Consider the following 23,458-nt stretch of genomic DNA (forward strand, 5'->3'; position numbering starts at 1 on the left):
TCCACTGCTTCATCCCATCATTCCACTGAAGGGACAACACTGCCCCAATGACATATGGAGAGACATCACATGTGAGGACAAGTGGCTTCGACGGATTGTAGTGTGTCAACAGTTTGGAAGATGATAGTTGCTACTTCACTGGTGAATGATCCACTTGCAGGACTTTCCATGCCCATTTTTGATTCTTCTTTCCGTAATAATTGATAAACCCGAGAAATGACCTCAACTCTGTCGTGTTCTCAGGTGTTGGGGTTCCCTTGATAGCCCGGCCATTTTCCTCCACCGGGTATAAGCCACCTTTATCGACGCAATACTCCAAGTATATGACCTCTTTCACCTGGAAGACAAGCTTTTCGCTCTGCAGATGGTCAACCACCTCTCCATATCGTCGGAGGAGGACGTCTTCTAGGTTGCCCAGGTGTTCCTTCTCAGTGGTTCCTGTAATGAGCACTTTGTCCAGGTAGACAGTCACCCTGGAGAGACCTTGGAGGATGTTTTTGATTACCTGCTGGAAAATCGCACATGCTGGCAACACCCTGAATGGCTGGGTGTACTCAGACAATATCTGTGGTGGTGTTGATGGTGACGTACGTTTGAGACGCCGAGTCTAACTCCAATCAGAGTACGCATGGCTCATGTCCAGCTTTGTAAATGAGTGACCCCCAGCCAACATTGCATCTTCGACGTGTAGCATGGGATACCTGTCCAAGCGGGAGGCCCTGTTTACTGTCATCTTGTAATCTCTACACAGGCAACGGATTTGTCTGGCTTCAACGCTGCCCAATCTGCGAACTGGATTGGGCATATGATGTCCGAGTTCTCCAGCTGACTGCATTCATCATCCAATTTCGTAAGCAGGCCATGTGGGTCACGCCCTAAAATATTTGTGCTGGACTGCTGGATCAACACAGATCTTTGCTTTGGTCCACTTTATTTTTCCCAGGCCTTCCTGACTGTCTGTTGGCCATGCGTAACCAGGGCCACTGTGGTCCCAATGATGGTCAATGGTTCCTCATGTATGCTACCAGCCAGGCCTCAGTATCATTCAAGCCCAGGTACTGGATTCCCAAAGAGATCCTATGGAATGTTTGTTGTCCGACAACAGAAACAGCAGATGTCGTATCGATATCCATGTCCAAGGGTTGACTGTTAATTTGCAGCTTTATTCTTAATGGGACTTGTGATGCAGTTTAACTGCATTAAGTCATATTCCTAGGGTGGGGCAATATACAAAGCCTGGCGAGGGTGACGCATTCGCTGTCAATTCTGGTAGCTTCGACCACCATGGTTCCTGCGACCTCACGTACAGCGCTGTTTTGGGTACTCCTCATTGGCCGCTGGGGAGATATCCCATCGTGTTGTGGTATCCCTTGGCCATCAGGTCTGACCACGATGTTGTTTTTGTGGTGACTGGGTCAAGTAGGCCCTATCCTTTGGGTGGAGCGTCACTCGTCAGAATAAGGGCTGGCTAACGCTATGCACATCATAATCCATGGAACCCTGGAGCTTCTGGAACCCCTTTCCCACGCTCTCGTGGGAGAGCGACAGTTGAAATGAAATGAAAAAATGAAAAATGAAAATCGCTTATTCTCACGAGTAGGCTTCAAATGAAGTTACTGTGAAAAGACCCTAGTCGCCACATTCCGGCGCCTGTTCGGGGAGGCTGTTACGGGAATCAAACCGTGCAGCTGGCCTGCTTTCAAAGCCAGCGATTTGTGCTAAACAGTTCTAAGGCCCTTTTCAGATCCCAGGCCAGTTACGCTAACAGCTTCCTTTGAGTTGCATATTGTTTATGCCACACACCAAACGATCTCTCAACAGGGAAGGATGGACCAGGGTCACAATATTCAGCTAACTTGTGAAGTCGCGTCAGAAATTCCATAACCGATTCCCCAGGGGTTCATCTGGCTGTATTGATCCGGTATCTCTGCAATATTGCCAAAAAGTTAGGGTTGTAATGATTTGCGACAAGATGCGTGAGCTTGCTAAAGGTTCTCGAGACTGGGGCCATCGGGTAGGTGAGGCTCTTGATTACGCTGAATGTCGAGAGTATTACCTTTTGACAGTCGTTTCCACCAGTACCATTTGCTTGGAAGAAATTCTGCATCCGTTCGGTGTACTGCTCAGTCACACCCCCAACACCCATCCACTTTCCATGTAAACGTGAAGATGTAACATCTGCCCTTCTACCTCCTCACTGTCTAAGGCCCCAAATACTTATTTCAGCTAAAACATCAATTTGTGTGTAATTATTTCAATCTAGTGTACAATATTTGCTGCTCTCAATGTGGTCTTCCCTACACTGGGGAGACCAAACGCAGACTGGGTGTTCACTTTGTGAAACATCTGTGTTGCAAAACCCTGAGATTCCAGTGGCCTGTCATTTTAATTCTCCACCTTGCTCTCACCATCATTTCTGCCCTCAGTTCCAGTGAAACTCAACGTAAGCCTGAGGATCAGCACCTCACCGTTCGATTAGGCACTTTACGTATTCGCAGATTCAATACTGATCTCAACAATTACAGACCATAATCTCTGTTCCATTTTGTTTCCTTTTCTTTGCTTGATTTGTTTCCTTTCAGGCAGCAGCACACATATTCTAGACACACTCTGGGCAGGATTCTCCATTTCCCAACGCCAATTTCACAGTCGGCGACCTTTCTCAGACCTTTGTATCTCCTGCCCGATGGAAGAGGTTGGAAGAGTGTATAACTCAGGTGGGTAGGGTCTTTGATAATGCTGCCCACTTTCCCAAGGTGACGGGAGGTGTACACAGAGTCATTTGTCCTACCTTCTGTGAACAGGACATACCTGGGCAGTTTTCCACATTGTTGGGTTGATGCCAGTGTTGCAGCTATATTGGAAGGGCTGATGAAGGGCACAGCTAGTTCTGAAATACAAGACTTCAGTACTATTGCTGAAATGTTGACCGGGCCCATAGCCTTTGTAGTATCCAGTACCTTCAGCTGTTTTTTGATACCACATGGGGTGAAATTAATTGAGTGAAGTCTGGCATCTGTAATCTGGGGACCTCCAGAGGTTATTATTGATCATCCATTTGGAACATCTGGCTGAAGATCGTTGCAAATACTTAAGCCTTGCCTTTTGCACTGATCATTGAGGATGGAATATTTGTGGAGTCTCCTCTAGTTGTTTAATTGTGCACCACATCATGACCGGATGTGGCAGGACTGCAGAGCTTACATCTGATCGTTGGTTGAGCAAATTTCTTGCCTAGTGCATGTTTCCTTTGTTCTTGGCATGAAGTGGTCCAGTGTTGCAGCTTCTCCAGGTTGGTACCTCATTTTTAGGTACGTCTGGTGTTGCTCCTGGCATACCCTCCTGCACTCGTCATTGAACCAGGTTTGATCCCCTAGCTTGTTGGTAATGGGAGATGGGGATATGCCAAGCCATGAGGTTTATAGATTGTGGTTGAGTACAATTCTGCTGACGATGATGACCTCATGGTTGCCCAGTCTTGCTAGATCTGTTCACAATCTATCCCATTTAGCACGGTGGTAGTGCCACACAACACGATGGTGTGTAGCTTCAATGTGAAGATGGGAGTTCATCTCCACAAGAACTGTGCGGTGGTCACTTATGCCCATCATGTTGAACCTGCAGGTAGATTGGTGATGACGAGGTCAAGTACACTTTCCCCTCTTGTTGGTTCCCCAGATGGAGGTGTTTGAAGGGTTGACAGGGTTAGGTTTGCTGTTGTCATTTCCGGTGCCTAGGTTGATGCCAGGAGATCCGTCCGGTTTAATTCCTTTTTGTAGACTTTGTAGGGGTTTGCTGACCCATTTCAGAGCCAACCGCACTTCTGTGAATTTGGAGTCAGATGTCAGCCAGACCAGGTAAGAATGGCAAATTTTCTTCACTAAAGGACGTTAATGAACCAGGTGGGTTTTTATGACAATTGACAATGGTTTCATGGTCACTGTTACTAGATTTTGATTCCACGTTTATTAACTCAATTTAAATTCCACCAGGTGGGATTTGAACCCATGTCCCCAGAGCATTAGTCTGGGCCTGAGGCTTACTAGCCTGGTGACCAGGGCCGGCTCAAGGTGCCGGCAACTCGGGCAGTCGCCCGGGGCGCCATGTGCTAGGGGGCGCCATCAAGGAGTGCGGGTCCCGCGCATGCGCAGTTTGGCCGGTGCCAACCAGCGCATGCGCGGTGGCCGCCCTCCCTCAGGCCGCCCCGCACAAACATGGCGGATGGATCCAGGCTCGCCGGTGGTCACTCGGCGCCCCCCCCCCCCCCTCGGGCCCCCTCCCCTCCCCCCCCCCCTCGGGCTCCCCCACCCCCCTCCCCCCGGCCCCACCCCCCGCCCCCGCCCCCCCGGCCCCACCCCCACCCCCCCGGCCCCGGCCCCGCCCCCGCCCCCCCCCCCGAAGGGCGCCGAAGTTCAGCTTGCCCGAGGCGCCAGCAACCCTAGGGCCGGCGCTGCTGGTGACATTAACACTAAGCCACTGCCTCCCCCTAAATAACAAACTGATACAATTAAAACTACCGATTCATCCATCCCAGAAATGGACAATTCAGGGACAGCAAAAGCGTCTGTGGAATTTTCAAACCAAAGTTCCTCACAGAAAAGACTAAGAACTCAAAGTGGCCCTGAAGAGTTAATGTCACCTGACACCAAATGAAAGATGCCTGCTCATGCCCCAAGGCACAAGACGGAACAGCAGCAGAAATCCACACGATTAGACGGAGTTCTCACGACACATGCAGAGGCACATCACACACAACACACGCAGAGGTTCAACACACGCAGAGGTTCAACACACGCAGAGGCACAAGTACACACAATACACGCAGAGGTACATCACGCACAACGCACGCAGAGGCATAAGTACACATAACACATGCAGACGCACAACACACGCAGAGGCACAAGCACATGCAGCACAAGCAGAGGCACATCACAAACATACGCAGAGGCACAAGTACACACAACACACGCAGAGGTACATCATACACAACAAATCCTTGTTCTTCACTCCTCCAGCCAGAGTCTCTGGATAGTAATCTGAAGCAGAATCCTTAACTAATGTTTGTGTTTTCTTTCCCTAATTCAAATATGTGCTCCCATTGTTGCATCAATTATGTATGGCCAAGCTAGCAACCATCAGATAGTAAAAATCAAAAGCTTGCCATGGGTAGATAAGGGTAAGAGGATAAGCGATGTTTGAATCCAATAAGAAAATATTTTAAAATATCGAAATTAGATTTTCATATTCCTGAAGATGGAACACTGCAGCAGTGTTATGAAATGTGGCATGCATTTTAATCCCCAGAAATATTTTGAAGAAAATATTCACAACATACCAAGGCCAGTTATGAGGTGGTACTGTATTTGAACGAACTGTCATCACATTCTCCGAAAACAAAATGCCGAGCAGGCATTCATTAAAAATAACGAATATTAAATTTAGAAGAGCTGTACATTGTCTCAGGGGCTAAAACAGTCCAGTGACAATCACAGTGGCAAAAAGGGAAGATGGAGGAGAATCTCCTATTCTCCATGGTTCAATGGGTAAATACAATGTATGGTTCTGCACTGGACTATATGAATCAGGAAGCTCTGGTCTTCAATGCCTGACCTATACAGAGATATTCTGGGTTGGTTAAATAGTTTAGTAGTGAGTGTACTGGATTCACCGCCACCTTTGGGCTGGGGAAGGAAAAATAATCCAACTGTTGATTACTATTCAGTAATCCCTGCTGGAACACCACATTGAAATAATTAGCTTCATAGAGTCACTTATGGCGCAGAACGAGGCCATTCGGTCCATTAAAAATCCATGCCGGCTCTCCATGGAGCAATGTAGTCAGTTCCATTCCCCTGCACTATTACCGTTTCTCTGCACATTTATTTCCTTCAAATGCACATCCAATTTCCTTTAGAAAGTGTTGATCATGCTGCCACCATCCTCACAGACAGCAGGTTCCAGCTCATCACCACTCACCACGTAATACATTCTTCCTCATATCCTCCCTGCATCCGTTGCTCAAAACCTTAAATATGTGTCCAACAATCCTCGGACCATGAGCAAATATGTCTTATAGAATGAATAGCCAGTTCGATAAGGCACGAAAAGGATTTCTCTCCTTTCTAAAAAGGTATTGCAGCTAAGTCATTGCTTTTAGAAGAGGGGTTAGGTGATGACAATGTGAAGGCAAAATAATGGAAAATCGATAGCGGCATCATAGAATCATATTGTAGAGGAATACAATAGGCCCATTGTATCTGTTCCCGCTCTTTTAAAGCAATCCAATTTGTTCCATTCCTCTGATATTTCCCTATAACTTCTAACCTTTTCCCTTTCAATAATTATTGAATCCCCTTTCGAAATGTACTGCCGAATTGGCTTCTGCCACCTTTTTAAGTGATGCATTACAGATCATCATAATAAACTGCTTTAAAACATTTAATCTTCTCTCGAGTTCTACAGCCAGTTACCTTAAATCTGTGTCCTTTGGTTACTAACCCTCCTGTCCACAGAAAAACAGTTTTGTTTTTTCTACTCTTGTCAAAACTGCTCAGAATTGAAAACACTTCGACTAAATCACCCCTTTATCGCGTCTGGTCTATGGAGAACAATTGTTGCTTCAATTATCTCTTCACATAAGTCTCTCATCCCGAGTATCATTCTGATAAAACTGCTTTACATTTTGCTGAATGTGCACTGAGGGGGCAAATGAATTTTGGCACAGGTAGGATTTAAACTAGTATGATGGGGGTGAGAACCAGGACGCTAGCTTAGAAGGTGTAAAAACTGAAGGGGAAATAGAGCACAAAAATAAGAGGTCAACATCACCCTGTCTCTCAAATACAGTGGTTTGAAGTGCATTTGTTTCAACGCCAGAGGTATAGCGGGTACATAGAACATACAGTGTAGAACAAAGCCATTCGGCCCATCAAGTCTGCACTGGCCCACATAAGCCCTCACTTCCACCCCATCCCCATAACCCAAGGCAGGTGAACTTAGAGCATTTATTAGTACTTGGAATTACGATGTTGTGGTTAACACAGAAACATGGTTAAAGGAAGGGCAAGATTGGCAGCTGAATGTTGGAGGCTATAGATGCTTCAGGAGAGTTAGAGGAGGATGTAAAAGGGGTGGGGAGTAGCATTACTGGATAAGGAGAATATTATAGTCGTACTGCGGGAGGACACCTTGGATGGGCTCATACAATGAGGCAATCTGGGTAGAGCTTAGGAACACAATGGGGGCAATCAAAATGTTGGGGTTTATTACAGGCCCCCCAAATGCTATAGTGGAGTGGCTAGGTAGATAGATTTTATAGGTGCAAAAGTAACAGGGTTGTTGTAGTAGCGGATTTTAATTCCCCCTATATTGACTGGGACTCACTTAATGCTCGGGGTTTCAATGGGGGCAGAGTATGTGAGGTTAATCCAGGAAGCCTTCTTGATGCACTATGTAGATCGTCCAACTAGGAAAGAGGCAGCACTGCATCTGGTATTGGGGAATGAGCCTGGATAGGTGGTTGAGGTTTCAGTAGGGGAACATTTTGGGAGTAGTGACCACAATTCCTAGGTTTTAGGATAATTTTGGACAGGGATGGGGGTAACCCTCGCGTTAAGGTGCTAAACGTGGGAAAGGCAAATTACGATAACATTAGACAGGAATTGAAGAATTCGGATTGGGTGAGGCTGTTGGATAATAAATCAACATTGGAGATGTGGGAGTCTTTTAAGCGACTGCTGTTTAGGATTCGGGAAAATCACGTTACTGAGAGAATGAAGGATAAGTATGGGAAGTTTAGGGAGCCTTGGATAACGAGGGATATTGTGAACCACGTCAAAAAGGAAAAGGAGACTTTTGTACGGTATAGAAGGGTGGGAACAGTCAACCCTTGAGGAGTATAAAGAAAGAGGAAGGTTTTGAAGCGGGAAATTAGGAGGGCGAGGAGGGGTCCTTGGCAAGTAGGATTAAGGTGAATCCCAAAGCTTTTTATTCATATGTAAAAAGTAAGAGGGTGGCCAGGGAAAAGATTGGACCACTTAAGGACAATGGGGGGATCTATGTGTTGAGCCAGAGCAAATGGGCGAGGTACTAAATGAATACTTTGCATCAGTGTTCACTAAAGAAAGAAACTTTGTGGAAGTTGATTCTTGGGTTGGGTGGGTGGATAGTCTGGATCATGTTAACATCGAAAAGGAGGAGGTATTTGGTCTTTTAAAATATATTAAGGTACATAAGTCTCTTGGGCCAGATGGGATTTATCACAGAATACTGAGGGAAGCAAGGGAGGAAATTGTTGGGGCCTTGACTGACATCTTTGTATCCTCATTGGCTATAGGTGAGATCCCAGAGAACTGGAGAATACCTAATGTGGTACCGTTGTTCAAAAAAGGTAGTGGGGTAATCCTGGAAACTATAGGCCGGTGAGCCTCACGTCGGTAATAGGTAAATTACTGGAGAGAATTCGCAAGGACAGGATTTATATATATATATATATATGGAAAAAAATGGACTCACAAGCGATAGACAGCAAGGTTTTGTGACGGGGAGGTCGTGCCTCACTAACTTGATCAATTTTTTTGAGGAGGTGACAAAGATGATTGATATGGGGAGGACAGTGGATGTTGTTTACATGGACTTCAGTAAAGCTTTTGACAAGGTGCCTCATGGCAGACTGGTACAAAAGGTGAAGTCACACGGAATCAGAGGTGAGGTGGTATAATGGATAAAGTACTGGCTCGGTCACAGTAGGCAAAGGGTAGCAGGAGAAGGGTGTTTTTCTGAATGGAAGGTTGTGACTAGTGGTGTTCCACAGGTATCGGTGCTGGGCCTCTGTTTTTTGTGGTGTACATAAACGATTTGGAAGAAAATGTAGCCGGTCTGATTAGTACGTTTGTGGATGATACCAAGGTTGGTGGAGTGGCAGAAAATGTTGAGGATTGTCAGAAGATTCAGCAGGACGTAGATAGGTTGGAGACTTTGGCAGAGCAATGGCAAATGGGGTTTAATCCGGACAAATGTGAAGTAATGCATTTTGGTAGGTCTAACATAGAGGTGAAATATACCGTAAATGGTAAAACTCTTAGGAATATTGAAAGTCAGAAATGTCTGGGCGTGCAGGTCCACGATCTTTGAAGGTGCAACACAAGTGGACAAGGTAGTCAAGAAAGCATATGGAATGCTTGCCTTCACTGGATGGGGCATCGATTATAAAAACTGGCAAGTCATGCTACATTGTATAGATCCTTGGTAAGGCCACACTTGGAATATTGCGCACAATTCTGGTCACCACACTACCAGAAGGATGTAGAGGCTTTGGAGAGGATGCAGAGGAGGTTTACCAGGATGTTGCCTGGCCTGGAGGGTGTTAGCTATGTGGAGAGGCTGAATATATTTGGACTGTTTTAATTAGAAAGATGGAGGTTGAGGGGTGACCTGGTAGAGGTCTACAAGATTATGAGGGGCATGGATAGAGTGGATGGGCAGGCATTTTTTCCCAGGATGGAGGGGTCAGTCACCAGGGGGCATAGGTTTAAGGTCCGGGAGGCAAGGTTTAGAGGAGATGTGCAGGCAGGTTTTTCACGTAGAGGATGGTGAGTGCCTGGAACGTGTTGCCAGGGGAGGTTGTGGAAGCAGATACATTAACGCCGTTACAAAGGCATCTTGACAAACACATGGATAGGAAGGGTAGCGAGGGATACGGCACAAGGAAGTGCTGAGGTTTTGGCAAAGCTTGGTATCACGACCGCTAAAGGCTTGGAGGGCTGAAGGGCCTGTTCCTGTGCTGTATTGTTCTTTGTAAGCATGAGGTATCACCATTTGCTAAGATGAGAGGGTCACATATTACTTGGAAAATAATAACCTAAATGAGGTAGAGGAGCAAAGGGATCTCAGTGAAAATACATAAAACAGTAAAGTGGTAAGGCACATTAATATGCCAAATGTCTATACAGCTTGATTATTCATATGATTTACTGAACTCAATTTCATGTAGCAGGCTTAAAGGGCCATAAAGCCTATTCCAGTTCCTGCTCCTATTGTTCGTCTTCTTGTTCTTACATTCACAACCTGACATGATCGGTTTTGCACTCACAATTTCTTGACTAATAATCGAGCACCTTAACTACTACACAAATGTACTTTACTTTTCTGCGTCATAAAAATTCATAAGTCATCGACAGGTTCAATGGAGTAGTATGGCCATTACTGCTGAAACGATTGCTGTGCTACAGAAGCAACGTTGCTGCAGGAGGAGCCAAAAAGCAGCAAATTATAACAGAAACTAATGCAACTGAGATAATTTGAAAATTTCAGTATGGAGAAAAAAGAACTTGCATTTCATCACCTAAGAACTATTCCAAAACAACCCACAGCCTATGAAGTGTTTCTGAATTGCAGTCACTGTAACAATGTTGGGAGGAATGCAAGCACTTTGTTCCACAGCAAGATCCCACAAACAGCCAAGAGATAATGTGCAGAGTGTCTATTGCGGAGAGGTTTAAGGGGACGAATGCTGGCCAGGACATCAGGATACCTCCCTACTCCTCTTTAAATAAGTCGCGGGATCTTCTCCTTGGAAGGACAGACTTTTTGCATTAACATCCCATCTTAAAGACACATCAACAGAGTCGCACTCCCGCAGTGCTGTGCTGAGACCAGATCAAAATTTGCAAGACTATTCCAAACCATCAATTGCATCTTTAAGTATCCAGTTTCTCAAGGTCAGAGCATGGAAGCCACAAAGTTCCCATTTGATAAGAGTGAATAACAATTCAGAAGTAAAAAGCCCATCAACACGGTGATCTGCATAAGCTCAGAATTACTGAAATTGGGTATAATCACCCTTGCCGTGGCCTTAACGCTACCTCAGAAAATCTTACTATTTTGATCCTAGAATTCATTCTGTGTTGCATATGAAATTTATGTGCTGTCTGTGTGCACACTAGTAATAAATTAATCCCAATAGTCTATCAAATAGCATTCCACACTGCTTCAAAGTGCAGTGTTGCTCAGTACAGAATAAATCATGCTACAGTTTACACTTTGGTTTATGTTTGACAGAATCACAGAATACTACAGTACAGAAAAGGTCCTTCGGGTCTGTATGGATGCATGAAAGGCACTGACCTGCCCATTTAATCCCACTTGCTAGAACTTGGTCCATAAGCTTTGAATGTTATGACGTGCCAAGAACGCATCCGGGTACTTTTTAGAGGATGTGAGGCATCCCGCCTCTACCACCCTCCCAGGCAGTGCATTCCAGACCATCACCACTCACTGGGTAAGGTGGAGTAATATTATTCCAGATTTGGACAGAATTCAGGTATTAGGGGGGAAAAAAGCCTTTGCTATAGGAGTGGGTTGTGCTCTCTGGAACCGCAGGTTAAGTTGCAACATCAGGTCAATCATAGGAAATGTCAGGTTACCTGGAAATTCTGAACATGATTGCTTGGTACAAAGTGGCAACGCTATTTCATTTTCTTGCATTTAATATATAAATATACACAAATTTAATAATGAAATATGAACAGGTCAACTTTCAATAACATACCACAGGACTGATTATTAAATTGCGGGATACAGTGTCTGCCCAGGTAGGGTATTGGGTGGGGATATTTAGTGATCTGCTGCCACCTCCTACTCAACTCCGTCACCCAATTGCGCTCATCCCACAAGATAGCAGAAAAGTTGCAAGAAGGGAAGAAAGAGTTACCAAGAGATTAAGTAAATGTTGCAAGGTAAGAATCATAGAATTGTTACGGCGCAGGAGGCCATTCGGCCCATTGTGTCTACACCTGCTCTCCAAACGAGCATCATGACTTAGTGCCATTCCCCTGCCTTTTCCCCATACCCCTGCACATTGTTTCTATTTAAATGATCATCTATGCCCTCTTGAATGCCTCGATTGAACCTGTCTCCACCAATTAGAAATCTGTCTAATTCCTCCTTACATTTATTCACTGTCCCAGCATCCACCCCACTCTGGGGTAGCGAATTCCATGATTCACAACCCTTTGGGAGAAGTAGTTTCTCCTCACCTCCATTTTAAATTTGCTACCTCTTATCCTAAGACTATGACCTCTCGTTCTAGAATGCTCCAGAAGAGGGAAGCATCCGCTACATGTCTAATTTATCCATACCTTTTATCATCTTGTATCCCTCAATTTGATCTCCCCTCATTCTTCTAAACTCTAGAGAATGTAGGCCTCAACTGTTCAATCACTTCATATGACAAACACCTCATCTCTGAAATCAACCTAGTGAACCTCTTCTGAATTGCCTCCAATGCCACTACATCTTCACTCAAATAAGGGGACCAAAACCGTGCACAATACTCCTAGTGTGTTCTCACCAATGCCTTGTATAGTTGCAACAACACTTCCGTTCATACTCTATCCCTTTAGCTATAAATGCCAACATTCCATTTACTTTCTTTATTACCTGCTTTACCTGCATGTTAGTTTTCTGTGACTCATGAACGAGAACCCCCTCTCGCTCTTGACCCTTTAATGAGTGGGAACAGTTTTTCCCAATTCTACTCTGTCCAGCCCCCTCATGATTTTGAATATCTCTATCAAATCACAGAGAAACGTGGAGAAAAGACCAAGAAAGATAAGCAAAGGGTGAGCAGGGTCGCAGATTTTCTTTTTTGAATATTTTACAGAACCAACATCCATGGTTAGTTGGGCACCAGAAGGTAAAATAACTTTTTGGTGAGGCTACCTGCTGAAAAGTAAATGAGCCGTTGATGGGTGGGAAATTAAATTGCCACTCTAATGGCATTAATTTACCTGCTGGTGGCCAAGCTTTGATGTATCCAGTGCAGTGCACTACTGAATACTGTGATTCCCCTTCCTTGACAGGTCCCAAACCATTTCTAAGAAAACATCAATGCCATATAATTGTTAATTTGACATCAGTAATCACAAAAAAACATGGAAATTGTTATAACACAACAAAATATATGTGCAAGAAATCTTCATGCAGCTAAAAGATAGATAATATTTAATACACAAAATGAATTAGATTATCACCTGTATCTCTTCCGCAGAACAGTCAGCCTACTCAATGAGATGTGTTCCAAGGGAGCTGTTCCATACCTGCATTAAAAGTCCATTACAGTTAAGCCATGTTAAATATTGGTAATGCTTTTGTACGTTAGGCTGTCTGACCAACTGTATAATCACTGATGATTTAACCACAAGGTCAGACCTCTTTCCAGTACTTTTACTTATGCCCAACAGAAAAGGTCAACTTGCATCAGTAAGCTTGCGCTTTCGATAAAAAATGACCGAATATGTGAAATATGTGAGATTGTGTGCGACACAGTGTTCACCATAAATAGTACAGGCTGTCACCATGTCCCCCAGCAATCTCTCAGTCAACTAAAACTGGCATCTACATAGAACCTTGAACAGAAAGGGTTTCATAAATAGGCATATGAAATACAGATGTCAAGCCAGAAAAACAGATTAGTAACGACTCACTGTTCTGTCAAAGATAAAAGGAGACTTTTCAAAGGTGGCAGAGATCAACCAGATGGAGCTCCAAAACATCAAACGTGCAGCTAGAGGTTCTACCTACAAAGGGAGTGTGCAAAAGGCCAGAAGCAGAACAGACTAGCATACAAGAGAAGGCAGAAGGCTGGAGAACGTGGCAGTCAGAAAGTAGGGCAATGTCATAGGGGGGTTTACAAAGCCAAATGTTTCAAATTGATTGCACTGTTGGTGGTAGTGGGGAGGGCACAATTTGGTGTAAAGGTAAAGCAATAAGAATAGGGTGATTGGGTGAGCAAGACATAAGATAGGACAAATACAAGCAGCAGAAATTCGGAGTAATTGGGGATTATTAAGGGTGGCAGTTGGAAAGCGAGCAAGGAGAAAGTTTGAATTACCAAATATGGATAAAGGACAACTTAAGGTTTCCGTGCTGGGGAGGGTGTGTGCATGGGAGAAGACAGTCAATGTAATGAGGATGAATCAATATAAAAACCAACAATAAGATAAACTTTACTGTAGCAAGTTAAATCATATTTTTGCTAATGTATGTTAATATATACCAAGATAGTACACAACTTTCATCAATGCCTTAATTGGTAGACAGCATACAGAATGCATCAAGTAAAAATAGTTACAAAGCGATTGGGAAGAAAGGTTAGGAAAGCATAGTTAACAAATAAAATAGAGGGAAATGGAATGGCTTGTCACAGAGACTACTTGGGGGTAAACAATGAAGGTCATTATTTTGCTATGGATTCAAACTGTAGCAATGGAGTACTCTGCCAAAGGCAGCGGTTGCATTTTTTAAGGGAACAATATTGAGACGGGGGAACATATAGGGTAAGAGAAACGAGTGATGCAGTGGATTCATTTTTGATTGCTTGAACAAAGAGCCAGAATAGATACTCAGGCCACTCTATGTTGTAATTTACTGGTTTTCCGGAACTCTTAAGATTTAATTGTGGTGATGGAGTCCATGGAGCCACACCCCAATGACTTGGGTATGCAATACGAGGGAGGAAGCTTCTCAAATGAGCTATAGAACAAAATCTTGACACACAGTCTCAGTTTCAATCAGTTTTTGGCCATAGAACTGCGAATGTAGTTTTAGAAAAACAATATATGCCTTGCTAAATGGAAATGGTATTTTATCATGCAAACACAGTATGCTCAGTTGATAAATTACTAGATGAAACAATAGCACAATAATCTAGCTGTATTCTCAGCTCATGGTCTTGAGTAAAAAACCACTTTAATTTCAAACATTCCATTCTCTAAGCGAAAACAGCAATTCATATGAACCGGAGCCTGAGATTCTCAACCACAATCCTTTGTTGCTGCCATGGAAGCTTTGAATGAGAAAAAATTAAAACTCTGATTGCGCCTTTGAGGGAAGATTATTATAGGGGAAAGGTGTAGGTCAATGGGGAGAGATTAGGGCAGTGGGATTTGTTTAGGGCTGCTTCAGCATTACCAAAACACCATGAAGGTACAATGCCCCTTCACTAAACCGATGGGATGAAAGAGGCAGAAGTGGCAGCATAGATACAAAATTGTCTAAGAGACAAAAAGCAAAACAGTGATGAATGTGTGTTTTTCAGACTAGAGGGAAGTATACATTGGTGTACACCCAGCGGTCAGTTTTAGGATCACCTGGATTTGGGTAGACAGGGCAAAATTTCTAAGTTTGCAGACAACATTTGGAAAAGAAGTAAGCAATAATGAGGATAGTAGCAAACCTCATGAACGCGCTGATGTACTGATGAAAGGAGAAGACACATGACAGATACAATTTGATGCAGAGAAGTGTGAAATAATGCATTTTGGTAAGAAAATTGAAGAGGCGACATGGTAACTAGCACTGCTGCCTCACAACGCCAAGAACCCGGGTTTGATTCCACCCTTGGGTGTCTCTGTGGAGTTTGTACGTTCTCCCCGTGTCTGCATGGGTTTATTCCGGGCGCTCCGGTTTCCTCTAACAGTCCAACGGTGTGCTGGTTAAGTGAATTGGCCATATTAAATTGTCCCTTAGTATCCAAAGATGTGCAGGTCAGGTGGGGCTATGGGGATCGGGCGGGGGAGTGGGTTGAGGTCAGGTGTTCTTTCAGAGGGTCGAATGGCCTCCTTCTGCACTGTGGGAATCCTATTATAGGGGTAATATAAATTAAAATGGTTCAATTTTAAAGACAGGTGTACAGAAATCTATCAAGACAGTTGGACACTAGAGACGTCTTGGCATTATAAACAGAGGCATAGAATACTGCAAACTTTTATATATCACAGGTTAGGCCCCAACTGGAGTACTGGGCATCACACTTTTGGAAACATGTCAAGGTCTTAGAGACTCTGCAGAGGGTATTTACTAGAATGCTATCAGGGCCCGTGGCTTCAGTTACATGGATAAGCTACATAGGTTGGACTCTTTGCTTCAGACCAGTGAATGTTTAGCGGATGCTTTTTTTATACCTTCATGAGATAATGGCATCGCTGGCTAGGCTAGTTCCAGCCAGCCCCTAGCTTAGCTGCTTCAGTACAGTAACAACACTGGCATCTACCTGAAAATGTGGAAAATTGCCCTGATATGTCTGCAAAGCAGCAGTTGCATAGTAATAACATGCTCACCGATGCTCAATTTGGGTTAGGGGTACTCAGCCCCTGGCCTCATTAAAGTCTTGGTCCAAACATGGGAAATAAAAAGCTGAACTCGAGAGGTGAGGTGATGTCAAGGCAGCGTTTGACCGAGTGCAGCATCAATACGCCCGAGCAAAACTGAAGACTATTGGAATCTGGGGAAAGGCCTCCACTGGCTCGAGTCATACCTGGAACAACTGAAGATGCTTGTAGTTGCTGGAAGCTAAACATCTCAGCCCTGGTGATAGCAGTCCGAGTTTCTCGTGGTAGTGTGCTTGGCCCAATCAAGGTTAAAAATACACAGGGGCAGAGGGTGAACTTTCCCTCCAAACTCAAACATAAGCAACAAAAACAAATCAAAGACAGGGTGAAATATCCAAGAAAGGTTTCCCCTCTACGTATCAGCTTACATCATGTCTGAACAATTGCATGCATCTCAGTGACAGCGGGAAAACAATGCTGGGCTTGATTGGAGATGCAGCAAATTTGGGAGCAGAAAGTTTGAGGCACAGAATCAGCGAGGAGCTATCTCTCCCATACTTGCTGCTTCAGTTCCTTCAATCACAGGTTCCCTCCTCCCTGCTCTTGCTGCGCCTTCAGAGACAGAATCTATGATCTATAGTCAAGAAGCATTTATCCAAGGAGTGCAACCTATTCGACATCCTCTAGTATGGGGAGGCTGAGGACAGAGGAGAAAATGTAGAATAAGATAAAGGGGCAGCACGGTAGCATTGTGGATAGCACAATCGCTTCACAGCTCCAGGGTCCCAGGTTCGATTCTAGCTTGGGTCACTGTCTGTGCGGAGTCTGCACATCCTCCCCGTGTGTGCGTGGGTTTCCTCCGGGTGCTCCGGTTTCCTCCCACAGTCCAAAGATGTGCAGGTTAGGTGGACTGGCCATGATAAATTGCCCTTAGTGTCCAAAATTGCCCTTAGTGTTGGGTGGGGTTACTGGGTTATGGGGATAGGGTGGAGGTGTTGACCTTGGGTAGGGTGCTCTTTCCAAGAGCCGGTGCAGACGCGATGGGCCAAATGGCCTCCTTCTGCACTGTAAATTCTATGATAATCTATAATAAAAGGGAGGAGGCAGCCAGAAATTCAGAAACGAGTCCGGGAGTAAGCCGGGGGCAGCTGCCTATACCGAGAATGTGCCATTTAAGTTTTCCTGTAATCTTGTGGTGGTACGTGAGGAGGTAAATTCAGTTTTGTATTGTAAACTGGTAATTGTATTTAGGTGATGAACAAAGTCTTTTCAGATGGCAGGCAACCTTAGCTCATAGGTGATGACAATTTCAGCATTGCTGGTGAACCATACTGCACCGCTGTTGAGTTTGTGGAATAAATATACTCCAAGATAAACCTAGATTGTTAGAACTCCTTTCCAATGTGCCTGATCTCTACATTCATGATTTCCTGTCGTTTTGATTAATTTTCCAAGCTCTCCAAGGTGCCCACTGTGAACAGAGTCAAGAGATGGTAGTCTAGCTGAGATTTGCCATCTTTCAGTGTTAATATTTTTAATCTATTTACTTGCTGACATTGGCAATAGTTGGTTCTGCTCCATCATCGTCTCTCTTTCTTTCTGAAATCACGATTATCCCCCATTCCCCATTCCCCACAATGGAAAAGGAGTCCCTGAAAACGAAAAAGAAGCTCCTGACAAAATTATACCAGGCAGTTTTTTTTTCAAAAAGAGCCTTCAAGAAAAGAATTATGCTGACCTCTGGGTCCAACCATCTTCAGCTGCTTCATCAATGACCTCCCCTCCATCATAGGATCAGAAACAGGGATACCCGCTGCTGATTGCAGTGTTCTGTGCCATTTTCGACCCCTCAGATACTAAAGCATTCTGTGTCCACATGCAGCATAACCTGGACAACATTTATGCTTTGGCTGATAAGTGGCAAGTTACATTCAAGCCATGCAAATGTCAGGTAAATACCATCTCCACCAAGAGAACTCGAACATCTCTCCTTGATGTTCAATAGCATAACAATCATTGAACCTCAATGGGGATTACCATTGACCAGAAAGTTGACCAGACCAGCCATATCGATACCTGGCTATAAGAACAAGTCAGAGGTTGGGACTTTAGCAGCGGGTAACTCATCCCCCATCTCCCCAAAGCATTGTCAACATCAACAAGGCACAGGTCACGAGTGTGATGAAAATACTCACCACAATGAGCACAGCTCCAACAACACTTCAGCTCAACATTATCCGGGACAAAGCAGCCCACTTGATCTGTACACCATCCACCAGCTTAAACATTAACTACCTACCTGCACATTGGCAGTAGTGTCTTATAATGGCACACCTATGAAAGGTTATTGCTGGCCTAAACATTTACACACTGCAGCCAACAATAACCTTTCATAGCTGTGCCATTATAAAACTGTGTGGAATTATCCTTTTTTATACCATTGGTAGGACGGCTAGAAGAGGTCAGTGATGACTCAAGTCTCAGTGCATTTTACTTAGTTTAAAAGCAAGTGCATCCATTTTTGAATGAGAATGTTGTTAGGAATTTCACAGTGCAGCAACTCCCCTAGCCTCCTTCAATAGCATCATTCAAACTGGCAAACTCTGCCACCGAGAAGCACAAGGACAGCAGGCGCACAGGAACACCTACAAGTTCCCATCCAACTCAGACACCATCCTGACTATCATCGTTCCTTCAACTGTTGTGAGTCAAAAACCTAGAACTACCTTCCTAACAGCACAGTGGACCTTACCTACACCATATGTGCAAAAGTGAGCAGGTTCGATGAATTGGCCATGCTGTCCTTACTGTCCAAGAAGTTAGGTGGTGGAATGGGAATAGTTATGGGAATAAGGCAGGGGTGTGGACCTAGGCAGGGTGCTCGATTGCGCAGACAGGATGAGCCAAATGGCCTCCTTCTGCACTGTAGGGATTCAATGATTATGGTCTACAATAGTGCAAGAAGGGGCCTCGCCACCTTCACAAGACAATTTCCCTAGTCCTGACCGTGTAAGAAACTGGCTCTGTTTTCTCCACTACCAACCCTGGGACCCATTGGGCGTCGTGCCTACAGTTTCACGCATTTACAACACCCACTGGTTTAAAACCCCTGTCGTGCGCTCGGTGATCGTGGTACCTTTTCTGGAGGCCTTGCTTAGTTTCTACCTTCCCACCAAGACAGGTGGTAACGTTAAACTCAGATGCAGGAGTCAGCCCATTTATAATTCTACCGACACTATCCTGGTTGTGACATACAGCTTCATTTGATAGTTGAATAAAAACTGCCAGATTCATTACAAGGGAACCCATGTTCTGTTTCCTTCTGCCCTTAAACATTTTGAATGCCCGTTCAGACAAACCATTTGAGGATGGATGGTACAGAGCGGATCGGACGCGGTTCACCCCGCTGGCACCGACAAATGCCTGGAAATCCACGTTGGTAAAAGGGGTTCCATTGTCCGTGACAAGCACCTCTGTAATTCTATGGATACTGAATGATTGGCACAATTTTTCCACTGTGATTCACGGGGTGGTAGAAGATATTCGGTGCATATCCAGCCATTATGAATGGGAATAAGTAAGGATCAGAAACATTCGTCGCATAAATGGCACCGTGAAGTTGGCATGCAAGCGCATCCAGGAGCATCCTGGCCATTCCCAAGAGTAGAGCAAGGCCAACAGAGGGAGCTTCTGGTGTTCCAGACAAGCTGCATACTGCTGTACCATTTGCCCGACATTGCCGTCGAGTCCTTGCCTCCACACGTAGCTCCTCGTGAGCATTTGCATCTTTGAAATAAATACCCAGTGTCCGCTATGCAAAACCTGTACGATCATGCGCCGACCTGGCCACAGGATGACCACGCGAGCTCCCCACAGGAGGGTACTATCCTCCACACTGAGCTCCCATTGCTTCATACATTAGGCCCACAGCTCCTCTGGGGGCTTTCCTCCTAACCTGCCATGGCACAATTTTGCCAGTGCAGGGTCCCTTTGGTGTGGGTTTGTGCGGCCATCACAGGTGAGATGCCTACGAAGTTCAACGTTAATACAACTTTGTCCATTGCTGGCACGGATAGGGGGATTACAGGCAGCGTGAGTTCATAAGACAATAAGATATGGAGCAGAATTAGCCCATTCGGCCCACTGCGAATGCTCCACCATTCAATCATGGCTTAATGTTTCTCATCCATTCCCCTGCCTTCTCCCCATAATCTCATCACCTTATTAATCAAGAACCTATCTATCTCTGTCCTAAATGCACTCAGTGACTTGCCCTCCACAGCCTTCTGCGACACAGAGTTCCACAGATTCACTGCCCTCTGGCTGAAGAAATTGCTCCACCTCTCAGTTTTAAAGGACTGTCTCTTCAGTCTAAGACTGTGCCTTCGGGTTCTAGTTTTTCCCACTAGTGAAAACATCCCTCCACGTCCACTCCATCCAGGCCTCAGTTTTAAAGGATCGTCCCTTCTGTCTGAGGCTGTGCCCTTGGGTTTTAGTCTCTCCGACGAGTGGAAACTCGGGCAGCACGGTAGCACAAGTGGATAGCACTGTGGCTTCACAGCGGCAGGGTCCCAGGTTCAATTCCCCACTGGGTCACTGTCTGTGCGGAGCCTGCATGTTCTCCCCGTGTCTGCATGGGTTTCCTCCGGGTGCTCCGGTTTCCTCCCACAGTCCAAAGATGTGCAGGTTAGGTGGATTGGCCATGATAAATTGCCCCTCGTGTTGGGTTACTGGTTTATGGGGATAGGGTGGCGGTGTTAACCTTGCATAGGGTGCTCTTTCCAGGAGCCGGTGCAGACTCGATGGGCCGCATGGCCTCCTTCTGTACTGTAAATTCTATACGATACATGACTGCTTTCGCCTGAAACACACACTTACCCCTCTTCAGGCAGACACCCACCGGAGGGCCTCTTCCAAGTTGCCCTGGTGTTCCTTCTTGGTGGCTCCTAAAATGAGCACATCGTCCAAGTACCATGGGAAGCTCTTGGAGGATGAAAAATCGTGCACGCTGATGACACCTGAACGAAAGGCGGGTGTACTCGTACGACCCTCTGTGGGTGGTGATGGTGACATACTGCCTTGAAACCGTGTATAACTTCAACTGGAGGTACTCAGGGTTCATGTTGAGCTTCATGAATGAGTGGCCGTCGGCTAACATTGCATACAGGTCTTCTATGTGCGGCATGGTGTACCTGTCCCCGCAATGGCCCTGTTCATTTTATAATAACCGCGCAGGCAGGCTGGCTTGTCTGGTTTCAACACTGGGTCCATTGCTGCTATGAACCAGACCGGCATTTAAAGCCAAAATTTTCCAGCTGTCTCAATTCATTGTCTACTTTTGTAAGCAGGCGCATGGGACCGGTCGGGCCCTTAATTATTTAGATTGGGTGTCCGGATTTACATAAACCTTTGCCCTGGCGCCCTTTAGTTTTCCCCAGGCCCTCTTAGAAAACCTGCATACTCTGAGAGGACTAGGACAGCATGGTGGCACAGTGGTTAGCATTGCTGCCTCACAGCGCCAGGGACCCAGGTTCAATTCCAACCTTGGATGACTGTGGAGTTTGCACGTTCTCCCGGGTGCTCCGGTTTCCTCCCACATTCCAAAGGTGTACAGGTTAGGTGGATTGGCCATGCTAAATTGCCCCTTAGTGTCCAACGGTTTAGGTGGCATTTCAGGGATAGGGCCGGGATTGTGGGCCCGTCTGGGGTGCTCCTTCGGGGGGGGGGGGGGGTCAGTTCAGACTCGATGGGCCGAATAGCCTCCTTCTGCATAGTAGGGATTTTGCGATTCTATGTCTTCATACAGACCGCCAGTGCCCATTCAGAAGGTTTGCTGCCGGTCCAGGCGGAATCTTTGTAAGCAGTCGCAGCCTGGAAGACTAAGTTTTGGTTCTTGCATCACTGCCTAACTGTCTGTTGTCCGTGGTTGAACAGGGTCTCAATCGTCCCTATGATGGTCAACAGCTCCCCAGTATATGTTGCCTGCCGGACCTTGGTATCAATCAAGCCCAGGGACAGAAATCCCAGACACAGCCTATGGAAGGTTTGTTGTCCAATAATAGAGACAGCAGACCCATGTCGATTTCCATGTCCAGGGGATGAGCATTGACTTGAAGCTTTATCTTAATTGGGGCTACTCTGGGGGCCCTACTCTGATGCAACTCAGTTGCATCAGGTCTTCCTCCTCGGGTGGGGCAATATGCAAGGTACTGGCTCAGGGCGGCTGTGTCATCTGGCCAGGGTGACACATTCTCTGTCAATTCTGGTTGTCTCAACTGTCGCAGGTCCTGCAACCACAAATGCAGCACTGCTGTGGATACTTCACAGCTGTTGTTTATTTTTTCCTTGTCGCCAGCATAAAAGCTCAGGAGGCCCAATAAGATAAGTTGAATAACATTTATTTAGTTAACGCGACAACACAGCTTGCAATTCAAAGGTCCCAGTCGAGACTACTGGAAGTGTTGGTCACAGTACGGGCCAGCTTTTAAAGAGTGAGTTTACAAACCCCAGCTAGGCGGGCCTCCGCCCACTAGCGGGGTAGCTCTTATTCTACAAGTCCCATGGGGAGATCGATCAACGTGTCCCCGTGGGTCTTGTGATTATAATAATTTGGAAGGGGAAAAAAATACTAAACTATAGGGAAAGAGCAGGAGGGTGGAGCTAATTAGATAGCTCTTGCCAGCATAGGCATTAGAGCCAAATGTCCTCTTTCATTAGCTTTTCACTCTATGATTCGCTGGTTTAAAAATATGTAATTTTCTTTACACATGTAACACACAGTCAGAATGTGCTGTGCGATGTTTGCCATCTTTTCTTGTGTTGCACATCTCAGTGGTGAATCACATGTTTTTAGCTTGTTAACAAAATGTATGTTGTGAAATATCCAATTCTTTGAAATCACTCACTGCAGTGGAGTTACATTTTGATAAATATCTGATACATAACATTCCATTATAATGAAATATCCACGGAGGTTATAACTAATCCAGTTTTTCCAGAGCTATATTACAGCTCTCATGAAAACATAAAACTGCAGTGCTTCGTTTTATCTAAAAAGCTGTTTTTTAAAAAATTGAGGTATGCTAATCACTTTGAGACTTATGGCCCAGCCCCAAACAACCTTTCATAAGTGTGAGTTAAAAAACTGTGGACCTATCATTTTTTTAAAGACCATTTGAAGGAAGACCAGAGCGGAGATCAGTGATGAAACCACACAAGTCTCGGTTCATTTTTGTTTTCGTTCAAAAAGAAGTGAATCACTTTTTGAGTTAGAATGCTGTTAGGAGTTTCTTAGTGCATTTTCTAGGCTATACTATAGTGAGGGCTTCTAATCAATCCTGGTGTTTGCA

The 23,458-nt window shown here is 45.1% G+C and overlaps 1 protein-coding gene across 3 annotated transcripts in view; it reads right to left on the minus strand.

The window, feature by feature from the left end:
* arnt2 (aryl-hydrocarbon receptor nuclear translocator 2) overlaps positions 1-23,458 on the minus strand; it is a 379,980-nt gene that overhangs the window by 177,240 nt on the left and 179,282 nt on the right. For all 3 annotated transcript variants that reach the window (XM_038814349.1, XM_038814347.1, XM_038814350.1), the window contains 2 exons: positions 13,032-13,097; positions 12,789-12,874 (listed from right to left, as the gene is read on the minus strand). In XM_038814349.1, the coding sequence (XP_038670277.1) occupies positions 12,789-12,874; positions 13,032-13,097 (152 nt within the window). The remainder of the gene's footprint in view (positions 1-12,788; positions 12,875-13,031; positions 13,098-23,458) is intronic.

This window comes from Scyliorhinus canicula, chromosome 12 (genome assembly GCF_902713615.1).
Source record: "Scyliorhinus canicula chromosome 12, sScyCan1.1, whole genome shotgun sequence".
Taxonomy (NCBI): Eukaryota; Metazoa; Chordata; class Chondrichthyes; order Carcharhiniformes; family Scyliorhinidae; genus Scyliorhinus; species Scyliorhinus canicula.